General features: G+C 40.8%; 1 protein-coding gene and 1 long non-coding RNA gene across 11 annotated transcripts in view; one reads left to right on the top strand and one right to left on the bottom strand.

The window, feature by feature from the left end:
- The window catches only part of LOC118165223, an 88295-nt gene that overhangs the window by 65990 nt on the left and 5189 nt on the right, over positions 1 to 17116 (top strand). For 5 of the 10 annotated variants that reach the window (XM_035323176.1, XM_035323179.1, XM_035323174.1 and 2 more), the window contains 10 exons: positions 1236 to 1374; positions 1751 to 1871; positions 2784 to 2893; positions 3700 to 3849; positions 4023 to 4076; positions 6622 to 6789; positions 7717 to 7869; positions 11535 to 11669; positions 13328 to 13480; positions 16241 to 16450. In XM_035323176.1, the coding sequence (XP_035179067.1) occupies positions 1236 to 1374; positions 1751 to 1871; positions 2784 to 2893; positions 3700 to 3849; positions 4023 to 4076; positions 6622 to 6789; positions 7717 to 7869; positions 11535 to 11669; positions 13328 to 13480; positions 16241 to 16450 (1393 nt within the window). Of the gene's footprint in view, positions 1 to 1235; positions 1375 to 1750; positions 1872 to 2783; positions 2894 to 3699; positions 3915 to 4022; positions 4077 to 6621; positions 6790 to 7716; positions 7870 to 11521; positions 11670 to 13327; positions 13481 to 13992; positions 14878 to 16240; positions 16451 to 17116 lie in introns of those variants that run through there. The other 5 variants (XM_035323180.1, XM_035323178.1, XM_035323181.1 and 2 more) reach the window with 5 other exon arrangements.
- On the bottom strand, positions 2151 to 16249 carry LOC118165233. Its single transcript, XR_004749931.1, has 3 exons — positions 15814 to 16249; positions 13607 to 13611; positions 2151 to 2163 (listed from the first exon to the last, which is right to left on the bottom strand). It is a non-coding gene; the product is annotated as an uncharacterized LOC118165233 (long non-coding RNA).

The following is a 17116-nucleotide window of genomic DNA, read 5'->3' as shown; positions in this document are numbered from 1 at the left end:
TTTCTTTTCTTTTCTTTTCTTTTCTTTTCTTTTCTTTTCTTTTTCTGTGTCTATTCGGATTGTTTGCTGATGATGTTTTCCAAGTGCATTCTTCTCAGTTGTGTGACCTGCCTCTGTATTTCAAGCCTCATAAATAATGTTAAGTACGGTATTTTAATAAATGGTAATTTTGGAAGCCTGTTAGATGAATAATAGTAGAATTCTTCCTAACCCCCTCACTTGGCTCAACTTGGAGCAGTCAAGAATAGAAAACTGGAAGATTTCCACGAGAGGGGCCCTTCTGGAAGTAGCAAACGGAACACTGCCTTTTAAAAAGCCTTGTCCCCAGAAACCACAAAAAAAGGAAAGCGAAAGAGCAAGATGACAGTAAGGGTGAAATCTGTGCATGAAGGTGCTGGAAGACAAAGCTGTCATGCAAGGGAGCATGGAGGAAGCAATGCTTAGTGGGCCTCTCCTTACAACTCCAAGGTGTTTTGGTCTGACAGGTTGGAATCTACCACAGAAAGTCTTGTGTTTGCAAACAGTGGTAGTCTCCGTGTGGCAAGGATGGGACTGTTTCAAAGCTCCTGGGATATGCTGTATCCCCCCAAAATCCCATTGTGTTTCCCTCCTCCACACCCTCACCTGTCCCCCTCGCATAGACGAGAGCTTCCTGCTTCCTTCTCCCTAAGCACTGTGGTAACCTTTGTGTCAGGCCACCAAAGGTTTAAAAGGCAGCATGATTAAAGCAATAAAATGCAACAAGGTATATATGCCTTGATAATGGTTCCCCTGCCTCTCAGAGCAAAGGGCACATCTGCCTTGGCACTTAGCACTCAGGAACACTTTGCAAACCAGTGACCAGGAATGAAGAAGAGCAGGCGGAGGAGGTGGAAGGAGTTTCTTGGTCTGCTTCTATGACAGTGATGGACATCTGCTTGTTGGTGACCAGATCTCCCTGCTTTATCTGGATGATGTCCTATTTCTTCCCCTCAGTTTTCTCTTTGTTTTTATAAACCTGGAGAAATTACTGAACTATGTAATAAGGTCGGATCCGTGCAAAAGAGATGCCTGCCCTGTTGGGAGGTTGTGTGGGAATAATCCAATGGGCATATTCAGTGCCTTAGGCATATTCTGCACAGGTTAGGAACAGGGGCAAGGGAAGGAAAAGTGAAACTAAGGTCCAAAGTAAGTAAATGCAAACACAGTAATTTTGAGAAAAAAAATCTGAAATGCCCATGTCTTGGTGGTTCTAGCACGGACATCTTGTACCCAGCCATGAAAGCCATAGCCAGACAAATGGGCACAGAGGAGCACTTTGGAGGGCCTGTTACAAGCACTCAGCATATACTTCTCCCAAAAGGAGCATCAGAAATTGAAATCAAAGTGTATCAGGTAAGGGGAGGATCGTTAATGGGTGCATCACAGTCTGGTGGGCACCTGTGGAGGCTGTTGAAGGGAGGCAGATGTGGATGACTGGGGATGGTCTGCAGTGGCACCTCTGCTTCGTGGAGCAAGGTGTGGGTCTTGGGACAGCCAATGGCAGCAGGAGAGCCTACCTCTGTCCAAAGCACGTGTGGCAGAGGGAGAGGCATGCAGTCACCCCAAAATTATATTAACCATGATACTGTACCTGGAACTACTGTATTTTAGAAAAGAATGGAAAGAGCAGAATTGCATTGGCTTAATCTGGTAGTTTTTGATATTTAGCAGGTGGTTTTATAAACAATATAGACATCTAGTATAAGCTAAGTATAAAACCCGTTTCTAGCTTCAAAAGCTCCTAGAAAGCCTGGAAATCCACATGATCCATGATGTGCAGAAGAAGATTAAACTAGAGATGACTCTGGTGACATCTGAAAGAGCCAGACAAGAGAGCAGCCTCCCCACTGGTAAGGAGAGTTAAAATACCATTGCTGGAACACGTGGGGGCTGCAGACTCGGAGCTGAAAAGCAGCCCTGATGCTTGCAGAGGCAAAGCTGCCCTGTGTGTGAACAAGAGGGTAGGTTTGGTCTCCGATCCCCACATCTCCATTTGGAGGCCAGGGACCAACTGAACCATGGGAGCGGATCATTGATCGAGAATGGCGTCAAATTCAGATTCCCTAAATCTAATATTTGACTTTCTCATTATACGATGAACATTTAACCATAATCATTGCAAAGACAATGTTGCAGACAGCACTGAACTCTAATTATTCTGGAATTTGCAGGCAGTGTGAAACAGACAGATAAGAATATCCTTCTCTCCTCCTCTGTAATGGAGTGTTAATATTTTAGGCATAGCATTGCAATCTAAATGCCAGACTTTTTAGCATGTTATATGTTTGTTTTGTACAATGACAGCATGGGTATTCACAGGCACGCATAATACAAAAAGTGGAAATAAAAGGGACAAAAAATATGCCCAACTGCCTCTGGCTGAGGTTGCAGGCAGCCATAATTACTATACAGAAATGTTCAATTTCACACAAAAGCCATGTTCTTTTCTCAGTATTTACAGAAAACTCCTATACACAATTGTGGGCCAGGTCATTATTGACGGAACTGGTCCATAATGAAATTGCATTTTGGCTTTGATACCAGAACAAATGTGATATTGCGGCTCAACACAGCTTTTGCAATCTGTTTGCAATGACATTTACTTTTTGTTGTAAACATTTTGGGAAAGCTGAGAAACCTTAAGCTGTACAGCACGCCCAGTGTCAAATCCCAGGGATTACTGAGGGATCAATATTTTGAGACAGTGATACCCACTGATGTGTGGTCTATTTTGTTTTCTTTTTCTCCCTCTATTCTTGCAGAGCTCTGGAAACACAGGGTAATGCAAGAAAATTTCTCAGTTGTACGACCACAGATAGTTGAAACATTTGTTCAAAGCCTGATGGAAAACTACCAAGAATCAGATACAGAGGTACATATTCTGCATTTCTATCTAAGCGACAATTAAGCCATGTTTACAGCTTTGTTTATTAAAGCTCTTGTCAATCACTGACCTAAAAGAGAAACACATTTCTTAAGCTTTTGAGCTCATATTCAGATTATGTTGTTTTGTAATAGCAGTATTGGCAGCAAGCTTGTGTATTGCCCTGCTGCCTTGTGACAGCTTTATTTCAGATCTCAGGGCTGTAATAATGTGAGGATGAGTTAGGGCTGCAGGTTTATATCCAACTGCAGTGCAGGATTGCAGGGCTTTATGCATGGTTTAAGCAGGGGAAATTCTTCTTCCTGAGTCAGTGCTAAATCAGGGGTCCAGAATTATGTTAGGAAGCAGTTTTATTTTTATTTTTATTTTTATTTTTTTTCAGTGAAATCTAAAGAAAACATTTATGACAAAATGACCATTTCAGGTTAAAAATCACAATGTATTTTTGTTGTTGTTGTTGTTTTGTTTTTTTGAGAGAGAAGGGATGTTGGGGCCCAACAGCTCAGGCAGTGAAAACATTTGTCTACTGAAAATTGCCTTTTAGCTTCAGATGGAAAGAAATACTTTATACAGTTCCACCTAGAACCAGTAAAAACCTGACAAATTTGTTTACCATTAGATCAGTGAAACTGCAGATTGGGTAAAAACATTTACATTGAATAATTTTTGCATCACTTTGATATCACAGAAACATTTAATTTACAATTAGGTGACCATATTTCATTTTGACATAAGCTGTATATAGCAGCTTGTGACTCAGGCAAGCTGTAAGATTTCTTTTTTGTTTTTCCTAGGTTACTTTTAAAAAAAGCCATTTACAACAGTGTCTTACTGTACTGGGCTGTGACATCATGGCGAGAGAACGCAGCAACTTTGAGACCTACTCCATGTTTTATGAAAATATTCTCCAGCAACTGCATCATCTACTTTACCAAAAAGAACAAGTATGCTCAGAGCATTGGTTCTACTCTTCAAGAACAGGGCAAAGAGAGGTTTCTCTGGGTGGGAGGTACTTGCTAAGGAAAAAATGAAAGCTGAGCTGTCAGGCTAGGAATTTGCTGAGGTGGTGTTGGGCTACACGAGCACAGTCACTGTGCACCTTTGTGCTTTCCTTCAGGAGCTGCATGCGGTGGAAGAAGGTGGCAACCAAGGTGATATGGCTCTGATGCAGGTTGGTGGTGATGGCCTATTGACTGGTAGGGCTTAGCGGTCCCATTTGGGACAGAGTGTACAAACACATGGTGACAGTCTTTGAGAAGAAAGGTAAGGGGGCCCTGGGGCTGCTGTTCCTGTGCTCAATGCCATAAGTCATGCCAGAAGGAATTGTGAAGTAAAGATAACCTGGAGGCAAAGGTAGTAGTAGCCTGCTGTTCTCTGGTTCATGTTCAAAATGGATGATATACTGGTAACCTTTTAACTTAACCTTCCACTGATGGGCCTCTCTTCCTACACGAGGCATTTTCCCAGAGCACTTCAGTCATATGCATTGAGCAAGATAGAAATAGAAGTGGGTCAGGCACGTAGGCTATGCTGCAGTGTAGGTGCCAGGTAGGCTGCATGATGGTTGCATAAACAACTCCCCTCAAGTTGACTTGACTTTGCAACTTCATTTGTGTTTTTTTTAGGATTGCGGGTATGTGTGGGTGGAATTTTCTGAAGAAGTAAATCCAGCCAATAAATTAGAAATGACATCTTGTGGTATCATGTGATATCCCTATAATCTATTAGCTGAGTTGGAGGCTTGGCTGCATCAACATAAACGCCACTGCTAGAGGCATGTCAGCTTCCACAGGAACCTACAGTACAGAGAAGACTGCTTGGATTTCAGGGATGTTTGTACACCAGCATTGGAATACCTGCGTGTTCCTTTTCTCATCTGTCCTTGTTGCTGACTACAATATTTCAGTTTTTCTTCTCAAAGTTTCTTATGTTTCTTGACTCACTTTTTCCTGCTCTTTCCAGTTTTTGCCCTCATATTTTATTTATTTATTTATTTATTTATTTACATTGTCTTGTCAGCAACCTCTCTTCTTCCCTGATTTCACTGTCTGCATGTTTAGGGAAGCTGGGGTGAGAGAGAAGATGAGAAACGTGTGAGGTTTGAGCTGGGTGGAAAGATACGGGAAGAGTTGGTATGACTTTCCAGGAGTCTGTGTGCACTGAAGTCTCTCCTCCCCTCCCCTTTGCCAACCCTTCACCACCAAATCCCTATCTCATCTGCCTCTTCTTTCAAGTACAAGACAGCTTATCCCTTGTGACTGACCAGCCTGGGTAGCTGCCTACTGTCTCTGGGCTCTGCTTTAACCTCAGAAGAGACTTGTTTCAAGTTCCACTTGTCTTCTCATTAGCCTACAACAATTAATAGGGGCTACTACAAGTCTGAAGAGAGCAAGCTCAGTTGCTGAGGAGAGGTGATGGAAACCATGACAAAGGTTCAGGCATGATCAGTCATAATGGAATAGCAGACAATTTAAAACCTAAAAATTCTGTAGAGAACATGCATGGAACATTTTTTTATTTTTTTTTTTTCTCCCAGTGAACTCTGGACTTGACTGACTTTTTGCTGATTTTGCAAAAAAAGGCATCCAAAGCAGATGAAAACTAGTTCTGCTCTGAATAAAGATCAATAGACTTTTTCAGCAGGGCTAGAATATGTGTATTTTTCCCAACATTAATTTTCAGAAATCTCTAGATAATGCTTTCTGTAAGACCAAAAAGAAAAAAAAAAAGACAACATTTCAGTGAGAAACTGAAGTTATTAGCATTTATTACTTAGACCTGGCACGCAGAGGTGCCAGGCAACTTTAAAAGCAGAGTGTGCTGCTGGCTGTACCTACAACACCTATTTCTTATCTTCATAATGTAATATGCCAAGAATGTTTTTAGCTTTCCTCCATTGTGCTCATCTGGTTGTAAATGCTATTCAGAGGTATGAGAATGACCAAATTTTTACACCTAGCAATGACCCACCTATGTGAAATGTAAATGATGTCATTTAAATCTCCTTAAATTCTACCATGCGCCTTCCTATTTGTGCTAACCTGCATGCCCTTTCTGAGAGTATGTTAATTGTCAAATATCAACAAATGGAACACAGAATTGTTTTTATCATATATTAAATGGTCTGTATGTACACGCTTATCAGCAGACAGCACGTTTGCTCCGATAAATGTATTACCTCACAGCTTACTGAACAAAGCCTGGTCACAATTCTGGCTTTCTCTCTGGAGGCAAGGTAGATTATACTACAGGAGGCCAGGCTCACCTGCAGAGTAGACCTGTGCACAAGATCTTCTCCCAAAATCAGGCTCCCAGATCCTGCTCTCTAATCTCTAATCCTGTTCCTCCCTCCTGCACTCTCTTTTTCTTCTGTCAGTTCTCATACCCACTACATCTTTTTTTCCTGATTACCACAAACAGACTTTCTAAGGTTACATATGAATCTTCCTCCCCCTTCAAAGACTGGTCTTGAACTGTCACAATTCTTCCTACTGTTTCCAAGAAAAAATATTTCTAAAACCAACAGAGATGTACCTAATGGATTATGGGTTATTTCAATGTGTTGTTTTCATCTAGCCACTCAGATAGGAAGATACTGTCACTCTAATACTTAATTCTGTATCATGCTACATATTCAGAGCTCTGAATCATTTACTCCTAGGCTATGGTGTGTGCTCATCTCTAGCTTTGCTCATTCACTTTCTCTGCTGTGATAGATTGCAGGGCTGAGTCATGGAATGATTATGGAAATAACTGCTCTCAGAGCCCAGGTCGTTGACTTAGAGGAAGAAAATCTCAGTCTCAAAGAGAAGATAAGGAAAGAAGTACGGGATGAATACGAATCATTAGTGCAGAACCTATTTGTGACTTGTGTCCATCTAAAAGTAGGTACAGAATAAGACGGGGTACCTAATTGGTCTTTTTTGTGCTGCTGATAATTTGCCAGTACGTGTAACACTCAAAGGAATAAACTGCTGTAGTGTGCCAGGTGGATGAGTGGGTGAATCATTTATCTCCTGCTGTATATTTTAGAAGCATCCTGTAAAAATGTCTGGTAGAAAAATTGTGTACCTGTTCCAAGACAGGAGGCATAATCTCAGTGGAACAGGTACCACATTAGAGAGATTGATAGGAGCTCTTTTTAGTTACTGTGGAGGGAACTTTTTGGATATAATGCTTCAATTTGCAATATTCTACATTACTTTTCTTGAAAACTTTATGTCTAGTGTGTAATAGTATTGCTTACTCTAACAATGCCTTTTTTTTTCAAGTAGTCCACTGGTTTCTGTGGTGCATCATATGTCATTACTTACAAAAATAAGGATACTGCAGTCTAGCCTGTAAAAATTGACCTGATTGTGACCCGGTGTCACAATAGGGCAACTATTAGCAACTACTGCTGTAGAACAACTGCCTGTAGCAAATCCCCAGGGTTTTTATTCACGGTCCATAAGCCTGTCAATGTCTGTGATCAGGACAAGAGTGACTTGAGGAATACTGAAATTCCTCTTGCAGTCCTGAGGGTGAGACCATTTTTCACCAGAAAGCCTATTTTATCACCATGGTGCCACCACTTCCATTAAATGCATACCTCTCAGGATTGCCAATAATTTGTCTATGAATGACACAACTGAAATTCCACTCCTTGCAATGTCCAGATGTAAGAAGAATATTGCTGTCTTCCTGATACATTGATTGTAGGGAAATAATTATCAAGAAAGACCATCTGGTTGTGACTTCTGAAATCTTTTGAATGTTGCTTTCCCATATGTGCACATTTAATCTCCAGTGGGTTCTGTTTGTAACTGCAGGGGAAGTTGGATGTCTATCGACTTAGCATTGAGCAACGAGTGCTTGAAATCGTCAGTGAAGTGAGAAGGGAAGGAGTTGACAATATGATTGATCTGAAGAAAAAGTTTGGCTCCTCTGAAAATAATGCTGACTTGAAAGAATACTTGTCTCAAGTAAGGAAACACGTATACATGTCAGTAAATGAACACAAGGATAACACAAGGTTAAGCTTGCTGAAGATGGTTTAAGTTACTGCATTCTATCTTCGACATTAGCTGGGTGAAGATCATAGAGGTGGCCCATTACTAGACTCTGTTAATGTCTACTCATTTGTCAGGTTGTCATGAATCAATCATCTTTGATTGTGTCTTTCTACTCCAAGTACAGAAATTTTAGGCCAGACCCAGTCCTTAGATCCTGAATATCTGCATGTATTTGAAATGAGTTTGGTTTTAAACTTAGGCACTCTGCTTTATCTGTCTCAAGTGAAACTAACACCATACTTTCTATGTAGGTGAATATCAGAGGTTAAACTTCCATCTGAATAAGTGTAAAAGTGAACTCATATTCAATCACGTCAGACTGTGCTGTCATCTGTTGTCATTTACCCAATTTTGCAGGGAGGAAACAGAAAATGAAGTTGCAGTGACCCAGATAAATGTGTTGATAGGTGTTTTATCTTACTGTGCAAGTTGTTCACATAAAAAAGTGGGGACAGTATCCTTTTTTTTCCATTTGGGGTTACTTAGAATAAAAAAATATATTCAACTTTGTTTTGAAAAAGTGCCCCCCAGATTGATATTCTGGGAGTTATAAACTAAAGCCTGGGAAGTAATTTTGAGGCTGCAATTTCCAAATCAATCCCTTTTATAGTCAAACACATCTCTCCTTGGTAAAGTTCAATTTGTACTGAAACTATGGTAGTCAGTCAGTGAATACAAATGAGATCAAATGGATGATGGCTAAATACTTCTGTCTGAAGCATATATTCCTCCAGATCTTAGTAAATGAGGAACTAGTGGAAATGGAAGAGTTCCATGCCTGAGAAGGCTGCAGGGAAATGTCCACATTCCCACTTTGAAAGGACAGTGTGCAGAGGCAGTGAACAAGGAGAGCGGAGAGCTCACATGCAGTCCAATGGCTATGGTGTGGGCAGAGTCATGGAAACTTGTTGGGCTTGTGCACACAGGTGGAGCATGGCCCTGGGTGCTTACAGTGTGTTTTAAGAAGGGCCAGCAGGGAAGAGGAGCAAGAATTGCACTCAGTGTATGGAGTTCATTCTCTGGACAGAGCTGTTGTATGAGTGTGGAGATGTACTCCTGAAAGCCTATGAGTTGAGGTAAGAGGAGGGAGGAACATTGGTGATGATTAATGACTGTGGTGGGAATCTGCTGCAGACTACCTGAGCAAGAGGATAAATTGGATAGGCTGTCTATCAAGTGCTAAGAAAAGCATTATTGACTTGAGGCCTTGGTTTTCATGGAGGTTTTATCCCTCTGGAAATATACTGGAAGCAGAACAAAGCATTGTGAAAGCACAGGCAGTTCCTAGACAGCATTAGTAATAATATCCTAAATGCAAATGCTAGAGAGCCAGCCAGGGTAAATCCCTAATTCTGCTGCTCACAATCAGGGAAAAACTGGTGGTATCATCATAGATGTCATCTGATGCTGCAGTGACAGAAATGATTTCAGGATCAGGAGGAAGGTTATGCTGCAGCACTGGGACTTGAGACTTCTGGAGAACAGACTTATTTAGGGAATTACTAGGCAGAACCTCTGTGGAAACTGCCAAGAGGGGAAAAGGTGCTCAGGAAAGCCAGTTGATTTTTTAAGAAAACTTAACTTTTCAAAATCAACTGCTCTGTTACATGAGAAGACCAGCGAATTTATCAGAAACTTGGCCTTACTTGATGTAGCAAGGATTTTCTTAAATGACTAAAATACAAACAGAGATATTGCAAGTAGAGGAAACATGGACAGGCAACAAAGGCAGAAGCACAGAGTTCAGACCCATAGTGATGAAATTAGGAAGGCCAAAGCTCAGCTGCAGATAAAACTTATATGGGGCACACAGAATAAGAAGGGAAGCTGACACTAGACCATAGAATCACAGAATATCCTGAGGTGGAAGGGACCTACAAAGATCATTGAGTCCAACTCCTGGCTCCACACAGCACCACCCAAAAATCAGCCCATGTCTCCAAGAGCTTCTTGAATTCTGTCAGTCTCAGTGCCGTGACCACTGCCCTGGGGAGCCTGCCCCTCTGCTCCCCTCGTGAGGGAGCTGCAGGCCGCCATGATGCCTCCCCTCAGCCTGCTCTGCTCTGGACTGAACAAACCAAGGAACCTCAACCTCCCTTGACGCATCTTTGCCCTCCAGACCCTTCACCATCTTTGCAGTCCTCCCTTAGACAGTCTCTAATACCTTTATTTGCTTCTTATGCTGTGACATCCAAAACTGCACCCAGTACTCGAGGTGAGGCCGCACCAGTTCAGAGTAGAGCGGGACAATCCCTTCCCTCAACCAGCTGGCAATGCTGTGCCTGACAGTAGAACTTCATTGCAGGGACACCTTGAAAAATGAAGGACTGGGTTTGCAAAAGCCTTGTGAAGGTCATTATGGAGAACTGCAAAGGAGATGCACAGCCCCATGTATCGGTACAAGGTGGGAGCCACCTGGGTGAATGGCAGCTCTGCCGAGAAGGACTTGGGGGCTACGGTGGCAAGTGGAATATCAACCAACAGTGTGCATATATGGCATACTGCATGCCAGGTTACATTACGAATGGCCATAAGACAGACGGGTGTTGTTACTCTACTCAGCACCGATGAGGTGGCACCTGGCACAGAGCCCTGTAGAGGGGCCTGGTGGTATGAGAGGGGTGCTTGAGAAAATGCAGAGTCTAGTGGGTGGTTGCCAAAATGGCCACTGGCCTGCTGTGGAATATGTTGCCTAGAAGGAGAAGTTGAGGGAGCTGATCTGGTTTAGTCAGAAGGGAGTTCAAGAGGTGATCTAACAGCAGCCTTCAAATACAGCAATCAAAACCAGAGCTGAACTCATCTTGCTAGCAGCAGATGGTAATCAAGGGGCTGCAGGCACCAGTTGTGAGGGAATTTCATGCCAGACATTGGGAGAACTTCTTTATGAGGAAGGTGGTGCAGCAGTAGAACAAGTCACATGGGGAAACTGGGGGAGCCGCACCTCTGGAGTTGTTCAGGACTTGGTTAGACAGGACCACAGTGGACATGGCTTAGTGTTGTCAACAGTCCTACTTTGAGCCAGTTTGACCAGATGTCCTGGAGCCAGGACCTCCAGAGGTCCTCTGAAACCCTTTCTATGATTGTTGTGTAAAGAAACTTTCCTCTGCCTTAAGAACATTTTCTAGGAAGTTGCTATTCTGAACAAAGAAAAAGAAAACCCGATGACTGTACTTCTCATGAATCCACTAATTTTGCTCTTAATAAGGACATTGTAATTAGGGTGAACCAGGCTACTAATAGTGTATAAACCAGAATCTCCATCTGGCATAATTAGAGTGTTTATCACCATTAACCGTGCTTCATTTCTGAGGGGCTTACCTGCTTGTTATTTTGGATTAGATTTCTTCCATTTTTTCCCCAGTTCCTGGACAATGTTCACATTTCCTGTTTCCCTGGAGACACAGTAATAAAGTTTATTGCCAAAGGCTGCACTGGTTCAAAGTTTGAACATTTGAAAATTAGAATGAAATATAAATAGTTGCCTGCTTTCTCAATTGTATTTACTTCAAAACCACATATATGTCTTGGGGAAAGTAACCGTAGTGGGTGTCTACTTTTATGGATATCTTCTTTAGCAGGAACAGCTGCAGCTCTTGCAGGAAGAAAATATCAGGCTAAGCAAGCTGGTGTGCAAGCTGAAGGCTCTGAACTGTTGGAAGCAAACCACTCAGAAGGCACGGCTCTCTGCAAAACTGAAAGATGCTGAGAAGGTTATGTTTCCCTACCATTTCATCTGGTTTAAGTGTCTAGTTTTCTGCTAAACTAATGGTCAGATTGGTCAGACTTTATTATTATTCAGTGAGTTTATAGGCTTTCAAAGTAACTGCAGGTTTTAGATATAAAACTTTTTCCCCTCGAAGTTTTACATATAAGGGTGGTCTTCAGCTGTAAAGGCATGAAACAAATCACTGATGCTTGCTTGAAGCAAGAGCCTAGGAAGTATGAGCAGCCTACAGTATTCCTAACTCTATTGTTGACTTAGAAGAATAATTGTAATATGCTATCAAAATAAACTATTTCACAACTGACCAAACCATATGAAAAAGAATACAGGCAGATATGAAGTGAAAATGAACTAGACAGTTTGCTTAGGTGATGGCTGAGGTTGTTTTTTGTTTTGTTTTGTTTTGAAATTCGTATCTGCTTAAACAAAGCAGAACACAGCATGAGGTTTATAAATTTAATTACAGAAATACAAGATGAAGCACAAAAATGACTAAATTAAACTAAAGTGAAGATGGATGGAAAGAAAAGCACCTCACTGCTTTAAATGAGGCTGATTAGAATGGAACAAACAGGTTATTGATTGTTATATAGGTTAATTAGCTGCACATGTCAAGCAAAGGGAAGGCAGAGTGGATCATATTTGTTAACTTAAAAGGAGTGAAAGCAAAATGTTTTTTCTGTACTTGTTAATTTTGAAGCCAAATAAAACTGAATATGCATGCATTCAGTTCAGCTATATCACAGAAATGCTAAATTGATATAATATTAATTTATTAATTTATATCAGATGTAGATCAGCCAAAGATGGATTGAATTATTGAAAACTTGTGGATTAAAATAAGAAATAAGAATTATCTTCACAGTATTTTTTTAAACAAAAAAAGTCTGAAAGAAAAATAAAGGGGAAAATTTGGCATTTTTAAATGATAAACTAGCTCATCTAGCTGAGACAGAACTTTATTGTGTCTGACTTTGCAATGACTCAGCATATCTAAGAACTGGTATTACACTGTCTTCCACTCCAAGTGCAGAGGATCCTGGACCTTGTTTATAACGGGAAAGGAGAAAGAGCTGTTAAATCTGTGCCTGACATATCATGTATATACATATACATTTACATTTGTGTTTAAAACAAACAAAAAGACCCTACCCAGAAGGAAAACAAGCTACATCACACACATTTTTCCTCTACAGATAATGAAGGAATAAACAGATTAGTAGATGGACAGCTCTTTCTAATGCACAAACAAGATGAAGTTTCGTTCTGAGCTTGTTTACACAAAAGAGCTTGAATTGTTGATGTGGATGTAATTAAAGAGGTGCAGTAGTACCCACATGAAAGATTGTTATTATTTTAGTTAAAAAAATACTGTAATCTCCAGCTGGAGTAATTATGCCTGTAACTCTGGTCAAAGCAAGAAAAAAATATGCAGATTTTCCCCTTTAATGAACCTCTCCTGTCCATTCTGTTCCCCATTCTGCCTTAAAATAACCCAGCCTCAGTTAGAAGAAAATATGAACAATTCAATCCTGCTCTACTAAAAATCTCTTAGAGATTACCTTTCAAGAAACCTATTGTTATGTGGAAGAGAGAAGATCAGTGCTCTCATAACTGTTCCTGTTATTTACCTTCTGTTTACAGGAAGCTGTTCAAAACAAAAAAGAGTGTCTGAATGCTAAGATGATGGCAGAACAAGAGGTGACTTCATTTGAGGGTCAGCTCACGTCCATAAGGAAAGCTCTTGTAAAATCTCAAGCAGAAAACAACAAGCTAAAGAAACTGCTACATAAACAGGTATCTGAGTTAGAGATTCATCAGCATAGCAAGCTGAATTCTCCTCTCCATCTCACTTGCTTTAATGAGGATTTTGCCTACTGTTATTTTATGAGAGAAATGGATTCAGAACCAACTGCATGATACAATTACTGAAGCTAGATATGTATTTTATAGCACTGAAATAGTGTGTTCATTTGAGCTTTTTCACAACTTCAGGTAGAGAGAACTAGGGAAAAACTGTAACATCTTGTATAAAGTTTAAGTCACATGCCAAAATGACAGCTGCAGGCACTATATTCATATATGCGATCAACATTGCTTGATCTATGTTTTTGCAGAGGAAAAAAGACATTTGATATTTTATTCCACAGGCAAAATATGTGTGTGTATGTATATATATAAATATATAAAGTTACAGATCTTGAGGTTATTAATCTTCCACCCAGTCATTAAATTTCAAGGAAACATTTAGACATGTTTGTCAGTAAACCCACAACAAAATCATTTGACGTTTTTTGCAATCTGAATAGCTTCATGGATATATTACTGCTACAACGAGCTCCCTTCTATACATGGCTGCATGTGCTGAAATGGCTTGTTCTTCAAAGACAAGCTGAAAAGTGCACCCTTCACTTGCAACATAATTAATGCCAGGTAACATGACTATGGAAAATAAGCCTTGTCAAGCCAACCTCATTTCATTCTGCTGATAAGATTACAAGTTAGATAGATAAGCATAATGCTTGAGATGTAATACATATTTAGAAAGACCTTGTAACGTGGGTTAGCAGCACATGCCTTCTGTATTTTAAATTTTTAACATAAAGCAGTATCTATAAAAATGCTACATGGATTAAGAACTTGATTTTTTTTATCATCTTAAAAATGTGTTATTTTTATTAAATGAGGATGGTTTCTGATGGATTTCTACAGGGACGGGTAGCAGAATGATCAGTATTCAACATTCTGGTCAGTGGCTTGGAAATAAATGGAAAATTACAGATTAAAAAGTTTACCGATGACATATTTGAGTAGGAATGTTAGTGAATTTGATGAGCTATGCTTAGTGATTAATGATGTTGGCAGAGCAGGTGTACAGAGTTGTATAGAGAGCTTGCTAACTTAACTATCCCTCCAAGAAATATTGCAGTTTATGAGTAGATAAAGAATGAGAAGAAAGCAAGGCTTCTACAGAACAGAGTAACAGCATCCCTACAAAGGACAGGGATCGTAACAGACAAATGAATGCAGTGGAAGGAAAGGATGGATGCTGCAGTCTTTTAGTTTATAAACAGCAAAATAGCACATATACATTAAAAATGGGTTTGTATACAACAAGCTGCAATACTGCCTCTGGTTCCAGAGTGTGCTATAAAAAGATGAGAAAATATAGAGAGGATGTGGAAATGGATTACCAGAAGTGATTTGAAGGCTGCAGAAAACAGTCTAGAGAAGGACCCAATCTATTGTGTCTATCTAAAAGGAAAGTGACTTGATTATAATCTACAGATATTTTGTAGGGAGAGAACAGCAGATGTTAAAGGGTCCTTAGAGACAGGTATAATAAGAGGCAGTACCTAAAATTTGAGCAGACAAACTGAAAATTGGAAATAAAAAACAGTATTTTCAAAATGTGATTAACCGTGGAAATGACATCTGAGTATCCTTAAGTCAAGACCAGATGCCTTTCTGGGAAAGATGGCTTAGCTAAACCAGCTTGCTCATTCCAGTACAAGAGTAACTGAGGTAAATGTTGTGGTATGTGATATTAAAAAGTCAAATCTGGTGCTTAATTGTTGCATTCTGAGCTTGTTGGTCTATGAACCTACAGTCTTAGTATGGCTTAGAGAGCTTCGAATGAAAAATATTTGGGGCCTGAGTGCTTTGAGCTCTGACTTTGTGTTCTGATTTTTTGCTGGCATAGTGTTGCCTTTGGACAATAAATTAGTTTTCTGAACAGACATGCTGCCAATTTACTTCCAAAAGACTCACTGTATCTACCATCTTTCTAGTAGCTGTTTTTGTTGTTGGTTTTGTTTTTTCTTTCAGATTCTGACATCAGCTTCTGGTTCTTTCTCTTCTTTCTAATTCTTTCCTTTGTATAGATAGTGATGAAGGTGTTTACAAATCGCAGACTCCATTCCACAACCCTTGGCTGTACAGGACAGCTTGACCCAATATGCGTGATTTGTAATACCATTGCATTCAGTTGTCATACAGATTCTAAAATGCAGCCACACTTACTGGCTATCTCTACACACAGTGTTTAAACAGCAATGTTTGAAAATACCGTGCTCATTTTTCCTCTCTCTTTCCTTGTTTATGCTTTGCTTTTAAAGACAAGTCCAGACCAGAGGCTGGTTGCAGAAAAAGGAAATTGGAACCAACTGCCTTCTTGTTTAGTTGCAATTGAGCAAGTTCTACACACAAATGGTGTTTTGAGGCTTCTCTCTCTCACAAGCAATGCTGTAAATACAGAACTCTGTTTCTACTCCCCCCTACCCTCCCCATGTGCTCCCCGTTCCTGCAACCCAGATTTTATTCTGAGTTTAGGTCTGACTGTTCCTTTCATAAGATCTGAGGATAATTCAGATTTGTTTACCAACATTTCATTCTCTTCAACACCAAGCCATGTGGGATGGGGTTTGTCCTCATTTGGCTCAGCTGGGGATGACATCTCAGGACTGGTCACCAGGGTTTAAAAGGAAATCTAAAAGGTGGGTGTGAGGATTAGGGGAAGAAATCCAAGTCTGAAACTTTCATAATCTTGTGTTGTAGAAACAAATGCTGTTGGAAATGGGACATCAGATAACACAAGAAGCCAGGAAGAGAGAAATTCTCAGTGCGATGAAAGCTGAAAATGTGGAGAAGATGCTTGAAGAAATGGAAGAAGAAGAGCAGAGACTGGAATGCCTGACCAAGGGAGCTGAAAAGTCTTCTAAAATAGGCCAACTTCAACAAAAAAGGATCAAAAAAGAAATGCAGGAGGTAAACTCTAACTATGCATTCAAAGCACAGAAATGATAATGTTTCTGGCGCAGCATCTCCAGTTTTAACATTGTCTAGCTACATCTGAGTGTATCTTCTCAAGAGTCCGGGTTTCATGGTGCTTCACAGCAGCCCTCCTGGTGCTGTGGACCAGGGTCTCACAGCAAGTGGCACTGTGCTGGGTGCTGTGTGCTGGGGGCTTGGGGTCATGTTCCTCCTTTGGGTGCCATCTTGTGTTTCTGGCAGCTGTTGAGCTTGCTTTGGTTTCTTTGTCCTATAGAGTGAGTATCATTTCCCTTATTTTAGAAATAAACTACCTGGGAGCTCATGTAAAGTGGTAGTGCAGTGGGAACAATCACACAGTGCTCCACGGAACAGCCTCGTGTCCCCGGCAGGGACTTCCCCCAGTGGCATGCCCCATGTCTCTGCTGCAAACACCTGGTGACAAGGGGGTCACCAGCCTAAATGGGGTGGGGGGTGAGGGTAGAGAGAGGTCTCACTGGGACTCTGTCTCCCCGCTGGGGCCACAGGGTCTGCAGTGCCTGGCATTTCCCTGTGATATTTCCCAGGCAGGGCTTTCCTACCTCTGTGCCAGTGCTGCAGAGCTGATAAGCTGCTGTCCTTTTGCTTTATCTACTGCACATGTGACATAAACCCTCTGCCCTT

Source organism: Oxyura jamaicensis, chromosome 3 (assembly GCF_011077185.1).
Source record: "Oxyura jamaicensis isolate SHBP4307 breed ruddy duck chromosome 3, BPBGC_Ojam_1.0, whole genome shotgun sequence".
Classification (NCBI taxonomy): domain Eukaryota; kingdom Metazoa; phylum Chordata; class Aves; order Anseriformes; family Anatidae; genus Oxyura; species Oxyura jamaicensis.
Note: the sequence above shows the minus strand (reverse complement) of the source record. Positions and strands in the feature narration are given on the sequence as shown.